Here is a 22,462-nt window from a genome sequence, read left to right as displayed (position 1 = left end):
GCAGGGATTTTCTACGAGACTTGGGTTTCTTACCCCTTGTCCTTCTCCTTTCCCTACCCCAGAAGAAAAGGAGAGGGGTATCCTCCGAGAGGGGTTGCCTAATTTTCTCGGAAGACAAACCACTGACCCAGATGCAACGCTGTCAGAGTCGCAAGGGGGATATAAAAGAAAAAAGACAAGCACCTCACACAACGGCAACAACAAAAAAAGCAGCGCTCCTCTCAGCTATCACCGCTTTATCACCTGCACATGCCTGGAAGGAGGCTCTTTCCTCCGCTAAGGGAAAAAAATCAGCTTAGGAAAGCAAAGTTTGAACAGCGAATTCCTGTTATTTCAAAACGCCCCATGTGACAGGATATTTCCTTATCATTTGGAGCCCAGAGTTTTCCCCCGATCCAGCAGCCCTTCCCGACGGGACGCCCTCCGCTCCGGGCCGCGGGGCGCTCGGGCGGAGCCGCGGCCATGGCTCCATCCCTGCTCCTGCTGCTCCTCGGGCTGCTCCCCCGGGCTTTTCCGCGGCTGGGTAAGTGCCCGCAGGGGCGGTGCGGGCGAGGCGAGCCGAGAAACGAGGGGGTCACCGCTGGCACACAGCCGAACCTGCCCTGGGGCTTGCTGGGGGCACAGTGGGGAAGGAGCAGGTGAAGCCCACGAGCATTTCCACCCTCGCTGCGGCGGGGTCCCCTCGGGATCCCCTCCTCACCCGCATCCAGAGGTGCCCGGTGGGAAAAGCTGCCCGGCAGAGCAGCCCGTGGCACCGTGGACGCCGAGCAGGACTGTCACCGGCGCTGCCTCAGTTTCCCCCACCGCTCCCATCAGTCCCTGACTGATTCAATGCCACCACCCAGCTTTTCTTCAGAGGGCTGCTCACCGGACAGGTTTGCACAGCTGCCTGCTACTGGGGCTGTGCCTGTCCTCTAGCCCTCTTGGATGGGCCCTGCTTTTGGCAGATGGTTTTTGTGGGGGTATGTTAGGGTAGCTGAGGTGCTGGTATGGATAGAGGTGTGAAAACAGGGGGAAGTTGTGTTGCTTGGTGATACCTGGAGTTTATTCCCACTTACTCTGAGATTTACCATGATTTCTAGCTCACATCTATTTTTCAGTGGAAGTTTTACACCTGCCCTTCCTGAAAACCTCTCAGTGTCCTCTGCTCTCTAGACTGAGATTTAGTGGTGCAAATCTTCATAATGCAGCCTTGTAGCCTTTCTTCCTTTGCAGAAATCAGTTCAGGTCATCTGGTAAGCAAGAGTCCGTGTAGAGAAGACAGTCATCCTACCTGCTTTTGTCTCCTTGCTCTCTTCTCTTTTGCTTCTGGCTTTTGGTCTGCTCTTCTGGAGATCTCTGTTAGAGTTTAACACTGGTAGCACTTCACTGGCTTAACAAATTACTTCTTTATTTACACTTGCATAATCTGTGATAGTTTGCAAATGCTGCGGAGTGTGAAGTCAATTTGGCATTCTGGAAATCTCTGCCGTGGAAATTATACTGTCCAGTGGGTTGGTGCAGTATTTGGCACAATTATTAAACTACAACCTGGGGCCAGAGACAGATAGGCAGATAGTTACAGTGTAGTGAGTAAAAAAACCTGTGAGAAAAATTATTTAGGATCTACTTGGAACTTTTGAGGGAAAAGATGCTAGATCTCCCTGAATGACTGGTTGTGCACTGGTAATAGTGAAGTTGTTTCCTAAGCCTGGCATGCTCTTATGCATTTTAAAGACCTTCCTTCCAGGAGTAAATTTCAAGATATGAATTACTGTTAGAAATAGGTTTAATTCAAAGTACTAACACTGTGGTGGTACTCATGAGCACACTGGTGGACTTTAAAGTGTTCCACCCACGGTTCATCTGTAGTTAAGAATGGCGCCTATTACAGATCTTTATGACAAATGTTGCTACAGAACAGTGTTACACAGCTAATGGTGATATGTGTGATTCTGCTCAGCCCATTTTACAGGTACATATATTACATCATATTGGCAAGAGTGATATCAAGTGAGGATGTATTTACTGAGAGGAGCTGGCAGGGCAGAGAGAGTGCTGCACAAATACCTGGCTTGTTTCTTCTAGACTATCTAATTACTCACATGGATACTGTTATATGGGAATCCCCTTCAGTGGCCAAGATGGCAGAATAAACAGAAATAAAGATGCAAACTTGAGCAATACAGCATTAAGTTATGAGTCTGTTCGATGTCCTCCTAGAGAGGAGTAACACTGAGGGAAAGGAAATCCTGCAATTACAGCCTCAGCCACAGTTGCCCCAGCATCCTGCTCCTCTTGTTCTATTCTCCTGGTTTGGTGTCAACTTATTTTCGATGCCTTCTTGGCTGTGTCAGCCTTTTAGCTGCTAACATAGTGTACTACTCTCTGCATTGGGAATATGTCCTTGTATTAGCAGGTGTGTTGGGTTTACGCACTTTTAATGCTTTGTAAAGGCACTGTCAGAATAGTAGAGAGCTTAAATTTTGTCTTCCTCTCCATCCCCACTGGCCAGACTGCTTTGTTCAGCTTTTTAACTTCATTTCTGAAGCCAAAACTCTGCACCCTCTCATGCTTGGATGCAGCAATCCAGGCTTTTGACTTAGGGATACATTTTTTCATGTACATAGCATCTTCTCTTTAACACCACAAGAATCAGAAAATAAGGACTGTTATTTTAGGCCACAGATACAATTTTAGCAGTTTGAAAAATCAGGTAGTGTTTTCTGTATATGTGAAATTATTTGACATCTCTTTTATCCAGAAACTTTAAACACGATTTCAGGAAAAGGAGAGTTGCAAGCACTGCATATATCAGTTTACAATAACATTGTGCTAAATGCTAGTAGAAAAGCAGAATAAAAAGAAGTTGTCACCAGTGATGATAATTATACATTTCCTTGTATTGTCTATGAGTAAAACAGATTGGCAAAAGACAACAATTTCTGCCTCCAGTGCTCATCAGTTTTATGTTACTTCCCAATGAGTTGGAAGCCAAAGGACAAGAGAAGGAAGCTGTACTATAGATGAGATAGGTCTAGGTCAGCTCTTTCTCTAAGAGAGAGGTTATTTTTTCCCAGGTTGTTCTTCTGCAGAAAAGTATGATCATTTCCACATTAGAGCCTCAGCAGGGAAGACTTTTGGTGGTTAACCTGTTTTTCCCTTAAATGTTTCTCCATTATAGTATTTGTTTAGTTTAGTAATCATACACTAAAATAAATAGTATTTTAATTAGCTTAAATCTTCAGAGCCACGTAATATTTCGCCTTCCTAGCTCATAGCCCAGTTAAAAAGCAGCTTTAGCATGCTGTGCATCCTGTTACCTTATGTGGAAGAGCATGATTAAGTTACTGTGCTAAAATGTATCTCAGGTGGATCAGAGAGGAGAAATATTCAGTCTTTTGGCAAGATCAACTCAGAAACGTTACACTCCATAGCACATCCAAGTGCAAAAGATGCTAAAAACTTTTCAAGTGGCTCCAATTTTGAAATCAACCTTGAATACGTGTAAATGCATGCTGTGAAGCACTGTTTACTAGGAGGGAGAGATAACCTGTGAAGCTATGAAGAGTTTTGTATATTTCCATAAGTCACAAAGAGGCACAACTGGTGATGGCAAATTCCACTGCTGTTGGTATTTCATTCATAATGAAGAGATGTAAGAAAGAAGTCACCGATGGCTGAAGTGAAAAAGAAATACGTCCTACAAGAAGCTTGAGTATAAAGCTTAAAAACATATCCTTCTCCTCAGTTAATACTTTAAAGATTTTGGTAGGGTTTTTGAGAACAGAGCTCCCCACTGTGAGGAAATGGAGCCTGAAGAACTTAGTGGCTGTTGTCATCTTCCCAGCCTGAGAGCCAGTGTTGCTGGAGGGTTCAGTGTCAGGATCTGCTCTCTACAGTGTCCATGCTGCCTCATTGCAGTAATTCCCAAGAGTGCAGCTTGGATTAACAGCATGAGTGTGTTTTCTCTCTTCAGTTTAACCCAAGCTTTAAACCTATAGGAAGCAGTAGGTATACACCTCAGCTGCCTTGTGCTTCTGTGTGTAGATGCTTTCACATCACATGTTTTCACACAAAGTAGTTGAAATGTCCTCGCATCTGAACTACTAGCATCATGCAGCCACTTTAACAGGTGTAGTCCACACCCTCTTTTGCTGAACAGATGATGAGATTTTCACACCAAGAGGAGTGTCCAGATTCATAATTAATTTAGATGGTAGGTAAAGTTTCTTCAACCCAAATCATTCCAGTGTTATTTTTCTTACAGATACTAGCATCTTCTTAATATATAATGAAGATCACAAACGCTGTGTACTGGCTCAAAGTACTAATTCAGTGACTACTGCTCCTTGCATTCAAGAAAATGAGTCACAAAAATTCAGGTGGGTCTCAGATCACCAGCTTATGAGCATAGCATTCAAATTATGCTTGGGAGTGCCTTCGAAGAAAGACTGGGTTCCGGTCACTCTGTATCCTTGTGACAAGGCTAGTGAACTCCAGCGATGGGAATGCAGAAATGAGACTCTCTTTGCAATCCAAGGGGAAGATTTGTTTTTCAACTATGGAAACAAACAGGAAAGGAATATTATGCTGTACAAGGGATCTGGTTTATGGAGTAGGTGGAAAGTCTACGGAACCACAGACGATCTGTGTTCTCGAGGCTATGAAGGTAAAGTTCTGTAAATTATTTTCTGTATTTCAAATTCATTTTTATGTGTAGATAACTAAAATATTACATGTATGGAAGAAATTCCTTAATCTTATTGATGATCAGTGAGTGTAAATTCAGGTGAAATCAGCAATACTTGAGTGGGTGCGCTTTTTGTTTTTTGACCAGTTCATTTTGGTTTTTGTCAAACTTGTCAAAGTCCATGCACGGGTAGATGATTACCCATGCATGGTAGTGATTCATTTGAAGAGAATAAAAAGTTCTATGGTTAGTCAAAACATGTGTATAACTATTACACAGCAGTTGATGACAGCTTTTACTATTTACTACGAGTGTACAGAAAGACATAGTGTGAGTGTTTAGTCTGTTTGTTATACTTTTTTTCCTTGGGGGTGCAAATATTAATTGTCAGTAAGATGTTAGTTAACTCTTGATATCTTCATTTCCAATGTATTGTAGATGTTTTCCTAGGTGTTTGAAGGGAGACTCAGAATTGGTGCTAAAATGTTAGACGAAGAAATATTATATTTTAAATAGTCAAATTTAAAAAAGTTATGTATAATACATCTCTCTCTATATATATTCATGATAAGTATCTGGGAATACACTTGACTTCTCATTTAGTATCCTTTGATAAAAAGAAATGGTCACAGAGGGAGGTATGGATGCACTTTCTGTGGTTTACACCATGGCTGATTACAGTACTAGTCCTTGGTCAGAAGTCAGAATAGAACAACCCTAGCAAAGCAAATTATGTGAAAGAAGGCAGGAGGGAGATGTAATAATGTCCAGCTATTCCTTCCTCCTCTAGCAGTTGTCTAGCAGCTCTGTGAGACAGTGACCCTGGTACGTCACCTCCCCAAAAATCCTTGTCAAGTACAGCTCCCCTCCATATCCTTCCATCAATGAATGTACATTACACGTGCACACACAGAAAGTTGCTTTAGTTACTTTCCTAAGTTTCAATGAGTCAGGTTTCTGTAAAACAAAAACTATCTTTAGATGCAAATATAAAATTTATTTGGGCATATCATTTTGGAGTCACTCCATGGTGTATATCTTTAAAGTCTACCTGTACATGCTCTTCCATGTCCAAAATGATCAGCAGTTGACTGGGTTATTGTTGAGAGCACTCAACAGTCTTCTGTGCTTTAAAGAACTGCATGTGTGGATTTTGTACTTTTGATCGTTATGCATGGGAAATTTAGCAGGGGAATGTACTTGTCTTGGTTCAGACAGTTGTGGTCTGTTGTCTCCCTTAGCAACAAAAAATTGTCTCACTATAAATGTGTGTATCAGCTTAGACCTAGAGTAAAATGATAGAATGATCAATGTTTCATTTCTAGCACAGTTGTATACTAAGCTAGCAACCTTTCCTTGCTATAATATTTTGTAATAGGATCATAAAGATGAACTCCTGTATAACCCATGCTTATAAATTTTTATGCATTTTTGAATTATTGTGTCTCCTTAGATACCTACACAGTGAAAGGAAATGCCAATGGAGCCCCTTGTGTATTTCCTTTTAAGTTTGGTGGTAAATGGTATGCTGACTGCACAGATGCTGGCAGATCAGATGGCTGGTTCTGGTGTGGAACCACTTCAGACTATGATGTTGACAAGAAGTATGGATTTTGCCCAATGAAATGTATGTAAGCTTTTTATATTCACAGTTCTGCTGTGCTGCTATTGAGCTGCCTGGAAATATGTCCGTAACATGCGCTTTACAATTTGAAAAAGTTCAGTTTCTGTCTCTGTTCTGCCTGCTTTCCTTTTAAGAGCTACATAAATATCCAAATATAGGACCCAACATAAAAAATATTGCCCAATTATTTTTGGGTGAAAGTATGTTAATCGTATACTGGAATCTCTACGCACACTGTTTACTTAAATAGGAAGACAATTAGATGTAAAGATGTTGCATTAGTGCAAGTTGTATATATAAAAGGGTCAAAAAGTGGAAATATGTGAAGTACTGAAAGCTAGAATACAGTTTAGTTGAAAATTAAAATTACTTTTGAGAATGAGTTGCCTTTTAGACATAAGGAGCTTCCATGAACTCTTTAGTACCTCCCAGCATTTCTCAAATTTGTGTTCTATATTCTAGTTCTTTCAACTCAATTAGAAGTATTTGTATTCTAAATTCCCTGGTTTGAATATACTCGGTATTTAAAATGCAGTATTATCAATATGCAGAACTTTATTTAGAAAAGTTGATATTACTATATGTAAATGGGAGTAATTTATGCCTGCTTGTATTTGAATTCTTTTAAATTTTAATGACTTTTCTCTGGACCTCTCTAAAATATGTACTAAACATTTTGTCTGCAATCTGTTTCTTCTGTCATGCTGAGAAGGATAGCACTCCTCCCTCCTTTCTTCTTTATTATTGTGGTTTTGCTGTAAAACACCAGCTGACTGCAAGCAGAGCTGAGGAGAAAAATATGCCTTTCCTTCGATGTGAAGAAAACTGTTTGGGTTGATCTTAACTGGTTTGATTGCAAAATACTGGTGTCCTTTCCTGATTTCAGTGAATTTTACATTCAGTATTTCAGACAAATAAAAATTGTACTTTTTTTCTCCTATGCCAGTATAATTTTCAAGATAATAAAAACAGGCTGGGAATATCAATCCCATTAATAAAACACATGCAAAAGTTGACTTAAGAATATTCCCTGCCTAGTATTATTTGAGTACAACAAGTAGGAGGCATCATTAAAATTTTGTTTAGTTCTTCGACATAATTCAAGGAAATCCATTCAGATGGCAGTACTGCATTGTTTTTGGAAAAACCTGCTTTATGCTGACTGCCTGCATATTTCCTTCCTGATTCTTCAGTACTGGCTATAAAATATTCAAGTTTGGGTGATATATTTTAGTAAGAGACAGGTCATGGTAGCAGAAGATTTAGTCATTCCTATGAAATAGAAATGAGATATGAGAATGTGATAAATTAATAAACTCCAATAACACCTTTAAAAATAGAACGTTTAAGTCTGTGCATGTGAAAGTTAATTTACTAAGAATAATGTCTTGTTTCTTAAACTATCCAGAGGTGCCAGCATTAAAATATGTGATGCAAACTATTGTAGCTGCTCATACTGGGGTCAGGGCCTTCAGTGAAATGTCTATGGCTGACCCAGTCACTTCTCATTGTGACCAAAACCACCTCATATGTTCTCCAAAATGAAGAGGGCATGAGGCTGTACTTGCAACAGTTATTATAATCAGTGGAGGTGGAGAAATTTTATCAATGGAGATGACATAATTGTGATTATGACCCTTTTTCTGGTGATTTAGAAAGAGATGCTGAGACAGTAACAGCAGAAGCTTAAACCCCAAGGAAAGGAACTAAGCAGTGTTGCTACAGCAAACAATTTTTAGTAGCCTGGGAAATGCTGCTTCTTTATAGATTACACCATGTATTTTGAACTGTATACTGCACTTCAAAAAGGTGTTGGGGAAGAAAACAAGATGCACAGCATTAAGGCCATCAGGAGAGTCACTCAGTGTGTACCTATAGCTCTATTCCAGTGGGAAAAAGTCCACTGAGTCCCTTTTCTTGATGGATGAAAGAGCCATATATTTAGTGAAGGATTCAGAAAGCCTTCTAAGCAATGCACAAAAATGCTGGTGACTGTGACAGAAAAAAAAACCTACAGAGAATATATTCATGCTGAATTCATCTGTGTAGGGATAGAGTCCAGATTTTTATTAATTTTCTACTTATGTACTGAGGACAGGTGTGATTTAAGATTAATTTAACTTAGGTGCTAAAATATATTATTCCAGAAAAGTTATTAATCTTCTTTGTTTCTCTGGGGAACTAAGCTTTAAACAACAGCATATAGGTTTTCCAGAATCCTGCTCTGCAAAGACACTTGAACTCTTAAATATCTTAAAAGCAAATTTTCCAAGATTTAGAAATGAGTTGGATTTTTATGAAAGGCCAAAATTCTGCAAGAGAGCACCATATGGAAGTCAGCTATAAATTATGAGACTGGGGAACTGAGGTGGAAAATTGGATGAATGCCCAAGACCTGTTTACCTCTTCTCTATAGTAATTGTACAAGCTTTATAAACCCCTTACTATCCAGTCAGATACAGTTTTCTTTGCTGAATTATAGGTTTTTCTATTTTTGCAATATTAATTTTATTCCAGGAATGTGCACAGGGATTTATGGGCTCTTAGAACATAATGTAGCAACAAAGTTTTTATTCTGATAGTTATAAAATATTTTGGACAGAAGTTGATTTGTGGGTTATGATAATCAAAGTTACCAAAATGTCATTATTACAGTAGACTATATTTTATTTCTTTTTAAAATAAAGATAATATGAAAATAAGTACTTTATATTACCTATAGATAATCAGATTTAATACAGGAAAATGTGGAACTAGTAAGTGACCTCCTGATATTTAACAAATATCATGCTTTGTTTTGAGTTTTGTTTATTGTACAGTTTCCCTCTATTTGCAGACTGAAGTTTTCTGAGCACTTTGAATTCAGATGAGACCTGTTTTTCTCAATTTTTTCAGATTGCAACTTGAGGAGCTGATAAAGGCTTCAGGAATTCAGTTGTTTTCTCCTTCTTGGCAGACATTCAGTGTTCTCTGTTGTGTTCTGCTTTAGTCATGCAACTTTATTCCCTTTATGTGATATTTAGCTCAGTCTTGCATCCTCACATAGGTTCCATTTTTGGCAGATCAAGATCACACTGTTTTCTGTTGCTTGTTTGTGGAGATACAGTTGAGATTAGCCAGGAGAGACTGCAGCAATGTAAAGAGTACCTGGTACCTTCTGGGACAACTTCTAGTGTTGGGTCCTTTTGGATAATGTTTTCACTGGCATTGTCTACATGTGCAAAGTTCAGGTATCCAAGGAGTTCAGTCAGACTACGTGTCAGAGGAGAAAGTCATACTATTTCAGTCACATGCTTAAGAAATCAGGAACTGCAGGGAAATGTGGGATGGATGCTGATGATGGTCAGCTTCACATTCAGCACTTGGGTCTGATTACCACAATCACACTAAGAAAATCCATAGCCACTTTACACAGTGACCCAAATTAGTAAAAAAGTTGCGGTTTATCTCAGAGAAAAGGTCAGCTTGGTATATACCTTAGCTAGCATCAGTCTGGAAGTTTTTAGTCTTTTTCCCCACATTCACAAATCAACTATTTTAGCATATTTTTAGCCACTTATTGTTTACCTTAAACAGCAGATTTGTTGTACCAGAGAAAATGGTGACCTTGTTTCATTCCCTGTCTACTGTCCTGGATCTTCTACTACATTATAGAACCTCAGGATTTCTTTCAAACCATTTGCCTATAGCAGGGTTCAGGCATTTTGTGTCTTTTGCTATGAATTATTTTTGGTGTATTTTATCTGGCCTTATCTTCATGATGAGTTACAGCATTTTAATTTCTCCCTATAGTTGCTAGTAATGAACTGTGGAACACAGACCCTTTAACAAATGTCCAGTACCAGATAAACTCTGAGACAGCTCTGAAATGGCATCAGGCAAGAAAAAGCTGTCAGCAGCAGAAGGCAGAGTTATTAAGCATCACAGAGTTGCATGAACAAACATACCTGACAGGTAGGTCAATATTATCCATTGTTTCTTTAAAAAAAATGTGTATTATTCCAACAGTGACACTAATATGGCACATTCCATCTTGAAGATTACATTTGTTCAATTCTAGTAATTAGTAAATTGAAATAGTTATATTGAACGATTCTTCTGGAAATATAGGACAGAAAATATTTTATCATGATTAAATATTGCCATTAACTAATAGTAATAGAAAAAAAAAACAGTTAAGTAATGCAGACAATAAAGAATGTAGGTTGGAATGCAGAGAAATGCTAAGTAGCTTGTAAACTGAATATGTAGATACCAAGATTGCATCCTTTTTGCATTCTTCTTGTAGTGTGTATTAGTCAGCAGTTTTGCCTATTTCACTAAAGCTATTGCATCTTCAGTATATCCTAAAATATGAAAAGAAAAAGAACTAACAAACCAAAGGACTCATAAATATTCTCCTTCGGTTTCAATCTCCTTCAGCGTTCTTGGAAGGAGTTTCCACGCTTCTCCTATGAGAAAATCCTTAAACTTTACTTGAATACATTTACATTCTACATTGAAAAAAATCCTCTTTATTACCTTCTTTTGTACCTGTGTACAAACATGAAATAGTCCACTGATTCATATATAAAATAGATTAGAAAATATTTTGAATATGTTGCATCAGTTGAAAGATAAATTATTCTATACCACAAGCTATATGTTGTACTCTCTAAATTTGTAGAATAAGAGGATTAGAGAATGGTTGGGGTTGGAAGGAACATTTAAAGATCACCTAGTCCAGCCTCTCTGCCACGTTATGGGACATCACAGATTAGAATATGTTGCTTGAAGTACCCTCTAACCTTACCTTGAACCTTTGCACTGATGAGCAGCAACAATTTCTCAGGGCAACCTGTTCCATCAACATTGTAAAAAGTGCCTTCATTATATCCAATCCAAATCTACCCTCTTTCCTTTTTAAACTATTACCCCTCATCCTGTCACTATAAGCCCTGGTAAAAAGTCTTCCTCCAAATTTCTTAGAAGTCCTTTTCATTTATTGAAAAGCCGTGATAAGGTCTCCCCGGAGCCTTCTCCTCTCCAGGCTAAACAGCCCCAGCTCTCTCAGCCATTCCTTACAGGAGGGATGTTCCAGCCCTCTGATGAAATTTCTTGCCTCCCCTGGACTTTCTCCGTGCCTTTCCTGTACTGGGAGTTGAATTCAAACACAGTTGAATGCAGCACTCCAAGTGTGTCTCCCCAGAGAAGGGTTGAGGGTCAGAATGCCTTCTCTTGCCCTGAAGGCTGCCCTGTTTCAGATGCAGCCCAGGACACCTTTGTCTTTCTGGGCTGCAAGTACACATGGCCAGGTCACGGCCAGCTTTTCATCCCCAGCACCCTGAAGTTCTTCTCTGCAGTGCTGCTCTCGATCCACTCCCCCTAGTCCATACTGATATTTTGAATTTCTATGACCCAGGGATAGGACCTGGTGCTTGGCCTTGTTGAACATGCAGTTGGCATGGGCCCGCTCCTCCAGCCTGTCAGAGCCCTCTGGTTGCCATCTCTTCCCTCAAGGGGGGTCAAAGGCATGGCTCAGCTGGTGTCATCTGCAAACTTGCTGAGGGTGCACCCAATCCCACTGTCTATGTGACTGACATGGATGTTAATAATACTGGTCCCAGTACAGACCCTAGAGGGACACCACTTGTTACTGGTTTCCATTTGGATTCTAAGCCATTGGCTGTAACTCTTTAGATGCAGACATCCAGCCAATTCCTTATGCATCCAGTGGTCCCTCAGTCAAATCCATATTTCTCCGCTTTAGAGGAATGAGAAATGTATTTTTAATGCTATGAACTATTTGTTCTGTCTAAACTTCTGTTTTCAATTTAAAGATTTGGTCCAAACATGGGTTGTTTTTTAAATGACTGAGATAATCACTGTTGGAATTAGTGCTCAAGGGAGAGAACTGGTGCTGACATAGGAGGTAGTTATTAGTTGATGTGTTTTAATTGCAAACTGAGAGACATGGCTGCTAAATGTATTTGAAGATCAGTTTTTTTATAAAACTACCCTGGCATTACTAGGATTTCCTGTCGTGTTCAATTCTCAGTCCTCCTAACCACAGGTTGTTTGCCCAGAAGTAACAGAGCATGTTAACGTGTTGGTGCAAAACCAGGTCTGAGATTCCAATCCTTTCCAGTTAACTCCTTTCTTCTTTTAACTTTGCCCATGCTTCAAGTGCTATGCTATCACTGTGGTGTCAAAGACAACTAGGAATTGCAACATCTTGGCATGATGCCATCAGTAGAAGCAGAAACAAATGATACCTATTGCACAATGATTTTCTGTGAACTATGCAGAAACACACTTAAATTTAAAAAAAAATTAGCAGGCATCCAGCTACACTTCAAAGCCTTATACTGAGGGCAGAGATAGAGAATTGATTAGTAATGACTATGAATAATGATCAGTAGGGCCATACATAAGCATGATATTTCTAAGTGCTTTTCAGAGCTAGAGGAATACATTTGAACTCTTTTTTTTTTTTTTTTTTTTGAAGCCTGACATCATTGTCTAAAGAACTGGAATCAGATCAGTCTGAAAAATGCATAAGATAGGCTGTTAAAAAGATGATGTTTGCAACGATTGCATTTTAATGTATTTTGACAAATGAGACCAGGTTTTTTTACACTGTGAAATTCACACTTTTTAATTTTATGGAAGAGAAAATACACACTGGGAAATGATATCTTTTATTTTAGAAAACTGATTTTTGTTTTGTGACCTTTTCTTCAGTTCTATCCATTTAATATTTAAATAGCTCTGTTTCATAAAAAAGTTTCATATTGCGATCAACGGTAGCAGAGTCATTTTGTTTTCTGTTGTAATAAAATTCTCCAAACCTAAATATGTCAAAACTCTAAAACTAAGCTGACTAATGTAAGATGACCTGTTTTTCAGATTTAGTATAACCACCTTAACTAGAATGTTAACAGTAGTTAAAACTTGCACTAGGAGAAAGGAGAAGGCTTAACAAGAATTCAGTTCTCAAGCTTTGAGGAGAGTTTGCCCTTGCTGTGGACTTCCAATATCTCTCTGTGTCTCTGTTACCTAGGTCTGACTCGCACACTGAGTTCAGCTCTCTGGTTTGGTCTTAACAGTTTGAATTTCAACAGTGGATGGCAATGGGTTGGTGGTGCTCCTTTTCGGTACTTAAACTGGGTTCCAGGTAAGGGTAAACTCACTGCTACTCAGTTCAAAAGGCAAAAATTTGGTCATTGTGTAACAAATATCTTTTCTAGCACTCTATCCTCCTGAAATTATTGAGCTTGTCTTGATGCTGAAAGATTCTGATTGTGATTATAAACACTGTGAGTAATGGCCCTTATGCTAGGGATATGCACCAGGCTTAATTTATTACACATAATGGAAATGATAGCCTCAAAATCCACAGGAAAGTTTAAAGTCATCTGTTGACACTTCATTTGCATATCTTCCTAATTTATTTTATTTCTGAATACAGAAGAAATCTGATGCTGTCAGTGTTTTCTTTTGTGAGATTAGACTGATAAATGGTGTTTTGTTTTGTTTTAGTTTTTGGGTTTTTTTCCTTTTCTTCAAATTCCTTTCCAATTCCCTTTTGTTCAGTTTTTTTAAATTTGCTTAAAGAATAGCTTTTCATTTTCGTTTGGGATTAACCTACCTTGGGAAGTAACACATACCAAACCAAACATTTGAGGCTAGACTACTTTGATGGAAACCCAGCTACTCCACACCTGTGGCTGCAGTGCTGAACTCTGATGCTGTCATTAAAAAGTTTCTCTGCCATCTGTGCACAAGGTGAAGGGCTGCATCTCTGGTTGATTATTCAGTGTGCCTGTGTAATCATGGTTTTTTGCAGGACCCTTGCCTTGCTCCTTGTTCCCTTGCACTGGCTATTCAGGGAGATTTTGGAGACTAATTGAAAGTAGGTGTCTGAAGTTCTGCAGTGTAAACGCTCTTTAGCTTCACTGAGCATTTCATCATCAGTAAGTGCATGCTCCAGTGTATCACCCAGGGCCTTCCTTGTGTAGATAAGGCCAAAAGCACATCTTAGGTGGACAAACTTCTTGAGTAGGTAAGCTCTGAAGAGTGAATTGAACTACTTTATAACTAGCTGTCCAGTGGAGTGAGCACACAGGCAAAGAGATGAACTGCAAGTTGCTGTGGAGGTAGTTACAGGTCTGACCTGTCTGAGTGCCCTGAGGAGAATTTTCATGCAAAGAGGGGTGGGGGAAACACAGTTGTGAGATGGAGCCAAAGCAGCAAGAGGAGCTGTTTGTGTTTGTTAAAACTGCAGACAACTCTCAGCTATACTGTAAAGAATTAAATAGTTAAGATGGGTTTTGATGTAACAAAAATGGACCCCATTTGTCCTTAACTCCTCACATTTCTTAATTTCATTCTAAGGTAATGCTCTGCTCTCATGTTCATATAACATATCTGTGCTATCTCCTTTATCACTTTCTGTTGGTCAGCCTCCCTCTGTCTCATCCCCATTACACTGGATGTTTAAGAACTGGCTATTTTTCCGTTAACACATTTTAAGGGAATTAGTGGAAACTTAATATTTTTTCATCTCACTAGCTCTAAATAAATGGGAAAAAAAACCCAAAAAACCAAACACACCAAGAAAACGGAACTGTTCTCAATGTTTACACAAAACTGATTTTGCTGAGAAATTTTGGGGATCTAGCTGCCAATAACTGAACTTCTTTGTGCAATAAAACAATTTAAAATTGTATTTTTGAAGTAAGCGTATCTATTTCTCCTATGTCAAGGAGGTAGAACATGACTGCAAATATAAGACTATATTTAATCTAAAGTAATGTAAACATAATGGTATAAGAAAATTTCAGTGAACAATCTTGGACTCTGAAAATATTGTCTTGTTGTTTTTATTATGTGTAGTATCAATTCTTGTTGTGTACTAAAGAAAAAAAAATGCTAAGTTTAATAACAGTATGTCAGATCTTGAAAAGTTCACCTGGTTTATTGCTGAAATTTCTTCTGTTCCACAGGTTCTACTTTTCTTCTAGGTGTTTTTGTTAGTGTTAATGCTAATCAACTGTAACAAAAAATCTACAAATATTCTGATATTGTCATGTTGTTTGGAAAAATAAGCAGGAAGTTCACATTAGCAAAATAATTACTTATTATTTTTCTTATGCCAAGTGCAAAATTTGACTAGATTATGGAACAGGTTTTTTTTTAACCTAAACACTGTTCTCTGGAGCTTAGACATTCTCCATTTTTAAAAAGAAAAAAAAAATCCCAAAGAAAACAAATATATACAGTAATACCCTCTACCAGGACTTAGAACATGTAAAGAGGCTGTTAAATTATGAATTTGCAACTTCTGTCTGCTGTGGAAAAAATATCTCTTAAGGCAATGAACTTCCCCCTTCAGGCTAAAGGACTGTCAAGTACCAGAGTTGTCTACATGTTAATGCATTTTGTGGTTGAAGCATGGACCAGAAGGAAATGTGAGAGTTGGGAGGGTAACCACGTTGTGCTTATACTCTGTTGTTGTAGAGATTTGAGGTGGTAGGTTTTCGTTTTGTTTTGTTTTGTTTTGTTTTGGGTTTTTTTTAAGGTCATCCTTCTCCAGAACCTGGAAAAATCTGTGGCGCATTGAATCCTGGCAAAGGTGCTAAGTGGGAGAACTGGGAATGTGATAAGAAACTTGGCTATATTTGTAAAAGAGGAAATGCTACCTTAGAATCTTTCATTATTCCTAGAGGTAGGTTTGGTAATAAACTCTCAAAAACCTCTTAATGATTAATGTTTTTTTATCTGTAACTGAAGTAGGTATTATTGCATGTGGTAAAGCCAAGTAAAGGACTCTACAGGCTGTGGTTTGACCAAGATTCCCTCTAAAAGTGAACAGTATGTACTTCCTTTTTGCTCTGCCCTCCCTATTTCCTGTATAATAATCTTTCTTCAATAGTCTTGAGTTCTAAATTGCCAAATTGTGGAGTTCTCTTTGCCAGAATCAAGCAGAACCATCAGATTTTGATTATAAAACAATAAAAAATAAATTTAATATTTTTTAAATTATGTAATTGTCTGAAGCCCCGTGTACACAATGAATCTAATGAACTTCTTCATGTAATTTTTACTGCTTATGAGTTGGGGCAAGTCAGTAGTGGACTAGAAAAATTTTTTAAAATTCTTTTGAATTAGATGTTTTAATGTATTTATGTGTCTTATAAACATAGAAATATTTATATAGAAATATAAAAATATATATTTGTATACATATAAAAGCAGATGCAATTCTTTATGAAATTATTTAAATTTTATATGTAGAGACACATTTTTCAGAAGGAATGTAATTCTGGATCTGGCCTCATAAGAAAGACAGAAGAGGGATAATATTTATTTTGACCATTTTCATTATTATCTCTTTGTGTACTATAAACATCTTGTAACTTATTCCTTTGTTTCATCATTCCTCTTTTCTGTTCTTTCCAAGTTCCTTTCTTTTTCCAGGACATACCTGTATCTCTTAAATCCACTGATATTATTCTGTGTAGGCTTTTGAAGCAGAAGGCTGAACTGGAACTAGATTTCCAATTAATTTATTCATCTTCATCACTGATTGCAAAACAGACGTTCTGGAAAATCAGTGTTTGATATTTGGCTTAAAAACAGTTTTTTAATATTTTAAAATATTTTTAATATTTTAAAATATTTTTGATATTTTAAATATTTTTAATATTTTTTCTGCTTTTGCCAATATAGAATCAGTCCTGTTAAAAACACTTAGGACAGAGGATTCTGCTTCATTTGTTTTGCTTTGTTGCTAAGAGAAGAAACCACAAGAATGAACTGGTGTCTCATTAATTAGATAGCAAAATACATATTAATTAATTAAATTGATAATTTTGCATTGAAATCAAGTGCTTTCATTGCCTTAGCTGAGAAAGACTCCAATGCATGTTTAAATGATTTCTTAATTTAAGATGTAAAGTTTTGTTAGCATTTGTATGCAGGTGAGACGCGAACAGTGTCATTCATAGAGGTTGTTTTAGGTTGTTTGGCTGGATACTGCTCAGCTTTTCAGGTTTCATACGTAAGTTCTGAAACACTGATGCCTATAAATATGCTATCAGCTTAAGGCTTGCTGCTATATTATTTATGATTAAATTCTGGGGGTTTTTTTGGAGGGAGGTGTGTGTCTAATGGTCATGATTCTCTTTTGCATTTGGCTTTTTTTCCTAACTGCCACCTCCACCCTCTGATTTACCAGCAATTTGAAGGAAGAGAAAAAAGCTTTCAATTAAACAGAAATTGCTGAGTAAACACTGTTACAGATAAACCAGAGATTGGCAGGGGTTCATTTAATAAAATATTTTCCAAAATGTCCCATGGGGGGAAGTAATAAAAGGGATAAGCATGGAATCATGCAAGGTGTTAGGTGCCCTCAGCTTCTAAAGGTGTAAAGGAAGACTCGTGGCAGATTGTGTTTTCCTGAGTTAAGAAATAAATTAATTGAAAATTCATACATGCACTTAGTTGTTCACCTGACATTAAACACAAAAACACATTTCAAATCCCTTAGAAATTTTAACCCTAGAAGTTATAATTGTGTCTAGCAGGGCAGTATGTGGGACGGAGGAGTCACCATTCAGGACTCATCATGCATGTGTTCAAAGAAAAGTCAGGGAAAATCTTTACAAAATATTTGTTTTCATTACAGATGGATTTTCACAAAGCAAACATCTGCAGGATAATTTTGTGGTTTTGTTTTTTGTTTCTTGTAACAAAATATTTTTTCCAGCAGGGGGCCACCTCATGTTGTACATTAAAATATCTTTGGGCTGCAGAGCATTTGCTCTGTAACCCAGCAAATTAGATTTGCAAATTATAGAAATGCATTAATTTCAAATTCAAAATGCTGAAAGGAAAGGCTGTCTATCTACCTCCACCAAGTGACTGCCAACATAGATTTCATTCCAAGCCAACAAAGTGTGATGATCTTAAAGTACTGTTTCCAATATGTTTCTTTAAATGTTCAGCTAGAAGAAATAAATGCTTACTGTTATTGCTGAGATGCTGTGTATCTCTGTCTTATCAGACCACATAGGATGGGTCTAAGAGAGATATATGAATGACTGAATCATAAGACTGACTTCAGCTAGTGCTTTCATCCTTTTAGGCACACAGGTCAAACACTGTGAGATTTTTCGGACTTCAGAAAGTCAAGCTTACGAGAAAATCAGCTTCACAAGAGTACTTGCTCTGTATTTGAGGAATAACTATTCTACAGTTACAGGCCAATAAATTTATCAGCTTGACATTTGGAATAATATTGTTTACACATTAATGTAATATCATATTTAGCTTTTTATTTGTGACAATTTGCATTGCTCCTTTTATTCAAGTGAAATGAATTTCAGGGAGTAGTGCTTGTTTCCATTAGGATGAAAAAGTAAACTGGATGGCTTTGACTTGTGTAGTAGTTTCTTTAAAAGTAGAATGGGGAAGCACAGAATTAATTTTTGCTGAGTGGTTGAAATGAAGAACTGAAGAGTCTCTTGTACTAAGAAATCCCCAGCAATGTAATTCAATATGACTTACACCAAAGAAGCTACGTTTTTTAAAAAATTTTATTTTTTTTCTTTTTGTGGCCTGCAACAAGTTCCCTGGTGTTATGCAAAAGTTTTGCTGCCCTGCCATAGCTGCTTTAGTGTTTAGTGAGTACTCACAGTCTGCATCCACTTGAAAAAGAGATGCTCACAGGCCCACTGAGACATAAATACCTTCGTGCCTCTCTCTGTGGCCGTGTCTGAACTGCTGATTTCTGTTCTATGCAGTGTTTTCAGTTTGCAGAAGGGTATATTGAGTGTTCTCTGATTTATGACAAAGCACTGCAAAATGCATAGAGATGAGACCAGGTATAAGACGAATTAGGCAGCTGTCTGAAGCATCAGACCAGCTTCTACAAACAGCATTTGGCACTTCTGTGCTCTCTGGTTTCTCCCAACATTGCTATGTACATTCTGTTTGTTTTCCTGGCATTCCCCCACCCTCTATTTCACTTCTTCCTCTCCTTTGGCAGAACTGGGAAGTCTGACCAAGCATTGAGCCCCTTGTGCTGGGGAAAAAAAGTAGAGTTTTACTAGAACTTTGTGAGAAAATGCTAGCACTTTTTAGATGCAGGTCTGAAAGTGCAGGTGCTGTTTATGAGAGAAATGTGTGTTATGGCACAGAGTATTAATCATCAGTATTGTCCAGTTGAAATAGGATACATGCCTACAACATGGGCCTGACTGGTCATGAGTCTGGGTGCCTATTCAAGCATTTCTACAGAATATATCCCACTGTTAAACAAACACAATTCTTCTTCTGATGTGCACAAGATTTTTGCCAGCAGAATTTCTGAAAACGTGCTGTCCTTGTCCTACTCTATATACTGGTGTTCGCTAAACCCATCTGCTGACTATAAACAAAGAGCTGCAAGAATCATAATTTGTTTCTACAACAGCAGTACTCTGTTTGTTATATGTTCAGGTGGCACTCATCCCGAGGCTGAATTGTTTGCTGAACAGCAGTGTGTTTGTTGGCAATTCTCTGATGCTCTTCTGCTGAGCTTCTGAAAGCAAGTTTTCAGCCTAAATCATTTACGTTGACAACATAATTTTCTCAGTTAAGTTCCTGAAAAGGCTTCTTAAAAGCAGTAGTCCTATTTGGTTTCTCTCAGGATTATGTATAATCAGTTATTTCTTTCCATAGTCTAGCAGATGGGTTAATCCATAAACCTCCTAAGTTTTTGGGAAAAATAATTACTGTCATAAATATGTTTTGTAAAGTCAGGTTAACATATAGCATGGGAGTTAAAGAGAGATGCTGACATAAGTGTAGAAAAATTAAAAAACATCACTCCATAGACCTTACATTTTAGTATACATACATGCATGCATATAAAATATAATTGTTTTTTGTGTTTTAATTGTCTTTTCTCAAGTTGCAGGCACTTGTTTGCAACTGTTCTTAAAAACAGTGTGGAAGTTTCAACTTTAAATTATTTATGCAAATTTTTGTGACTGTACATATTTTTGATCTGTGCTGTTCTTTGTGAGGAAAATATATAATTAATTTTTTTTGGTAAATATTTTCTGGTGTGCAGTTTAGTCTTTAGTTAAGAACAGAATTCTGAAACTCTTAATGAAAATTTTTCTTTTCAGAGACTAATGTGCCTGTTAGGTGTCCTGATCAATGGATGTCATATGCTGGTCACTGTTACATAATTCATAGGGACCCCAAAATGTGGAAAGGTGCCTTAACATCTTGCAGGAAAGAGGATGGAGATCTGGCAAGCATCCATAATATTGAAGAATACAGCTTTGTTATTTCTCAACTTGGGTACCGTGAGTATTTTTTCACAATAACATATATATATATATATATATACACACACACTAAGTAAAGATGTTTTGAAGATGTCTTACATGTTAATAAAATGAGGAGTCTGTTTAAAAATAATTGTCCTGATCAAAGGAATTAAATTTTAAATTTAAAAAATCAATGGAAGAAAAAACAAAAAATGGGAGCACAAAACTCAGACAGACTTTACTGCTACAAAAAGAAAACAAAACCAATGGTCAGTGATGCAAACTGCATTATCTCCAAACTCCTGTTTCTTAGGGCTGCTTCTCCTTCCTTTTCCATTTATATAGGTTAAAGAAATTTAAAACTTTTTCATAAGATAAAAGGATTTTAAAATCAATCTTCATAAAGAAATGCAGGGAAGCAACATCTGCTGGTCCAAGACAGTTTGGGAAGATATGTGTCCTATAATTAACACTTCCATGTCCTTATGTTTCAAGTCATGCTGGTTGCATTTCTCCTGAAAAAGAATCTATCTGTCCCAGTACATGGATTCATGTGCCCCATGTCAAATACAGGACTTATGTGCTTGGTTTCTCAGCACACATTCATGCTGTTGCAAGGCAAGTTAGTCTACAGATGCAAGATGTGCTCATCAGGAGAATGCAGCTATGCTGACTCTCAGACAATTTCGTGGCTGCTGTTACTTTACATGAACCTGCTTTACGTGCTCTTGCATGGAGGAACAGCTATCTGCTTTTTGAGGGAGAAACAGCTTCACACCTAAATATGCTTCTTTGCAGTGACTGATCCTATGTGTACTTTTGGCACCAGGTAAAGATGAGTTAGTTTATCCTTCACTTAGAGTATAACCATGTGCCTAGAGCTGCAGCATAGCAGCAGTCCTGGAGTAGAAATCACAGAACAGCTGATATGCTTTATTTTTGTATCTTAGCTACCTCCATGGCAACTTGTACTTACCTTCACATTCCTGAAAAAGTGACTTGGTCTTTCATGAATAACATGAAAGTTTTACTCTTTTAAAAGATGTTATTGGCAAAAGTGGGACCTCTTGATGAGACATTAAGATATTTGATAGAAATTAGGTTCTAAAGGAAACTAGTTGTATTTTCACCCTACATATGGGAAGTAGGTTATTTCATAGTTTAATACCTCCTCCAAAGAACTTTCCTGAACTTCTGTTCTGTTTTAGTAAAATTGAGTATTTCTGAAAGGCAAATAGTCCTGAAGGAAACCAGGCCTCTCACAAATGGCACACTAGCTGCAGCAGTCCATTTTAAAAGCATTCTTTTCAGAGGAATAAAATTGGAACAATTAAAGAAGCCTTTTATGACAGTTTATGTTCACCACTGAGAGGAGAGCACCATGTACTGCAGTGCCTAGAAAGTCTTGTCTGCATCAGAACACTGCTGTACAGAAAGAACAAAAGTCTATCTTTGTGCCAAACAATTCATAGTCCCATGAAAATACAAAGGAAAAAGGGGTATAATGAGATGAATATTGTCATGGCAGCTGAGCTTTTGTTGGCATCACCCACAAAGGAGAACTTTAGAGAGGAACATGAAGAATAAAGAAGTGCATTCTGGATGTTTACACGGAACTCCAGCATGTGACATGGCACAAATGTGGCCCAGTGCATGACTGAGAATGGGAAGCAGCTTTACAAACTCCTGGAAAAAAAAACTCTCTTAGTGTTTATACATACAGCTGTAGAGATGATTAAAAAAAGCAGCAGTTCTAGTAAGGAAAAGAATGTTATGTAGGAAGAGACTCCATAGATCTGAATAGTTTAATCAGATGGCTTTGGTGTAGTCATTTTGCTGAAGAATGTTGTTTACTGTTTG

General features: G+C 37.7%; 1 protein-coding gene across 1 annotated transcript in view; it reads left to right on the top strand.

Moving 5' to 3' along the window:
- Positions 1 to 462: 462 nt before the first annotated feature.
- The window catches only part of LOC134052823 (macrophage mannose receptor 1-like), a 50,681-nt gene continuing 28,681 nt past the window's right edge, over positions 463 to 22,462 (top strand). Inside the window, exons 1-7 of the mRNA XM_062507512.1 lie at positions 463 to 523; positions 4,250 to 4,651; positions 6,126 to 6,299; positions 10,089 to 10,250; positions 13,339 to 13,452; positions 15,859 to 16,005; positions 20,456 to 20,638. Coding sequence (XP_062363496.1) covers positions 463 to 523; positions 4,250 to 4,651; positions 6,126 to 6,299; positions 10,089 to 10,250; positions 13,339 to 13,452; positions 15,859 to 16,005; positions 20,456 to 20,638 — 1,243 coding nt within the window. The remainder of the gene's footprint in view (positions 524 to 4,249; positions 4,652 to 6,125; positions 6,300 to 10,088; positions 10,251 to 13,338; positions 13,453 to 15,858; positions 16,006 to 20,455; positions 20,639 to 22,462) is intronic.

This window comes from Cinclus cinclus, chromosome 1 (assembly GCF_963662255.1).
Source record: "Cinclus cinclus chromosome 1, bCinCin1.1, whole genome shotgun sequence".
Lineage (NCBI taxonomy): Eukaryota > Metazoa > Chordata > Aves > Passeriformes > Cinclidae > Cinclus > Cinclus cinclus.
The sequence above is the reverse complement of the archived record's forward strand: the minus strand, read 5'-3'. Positions and strand labels throughout refer to the sequence as shown.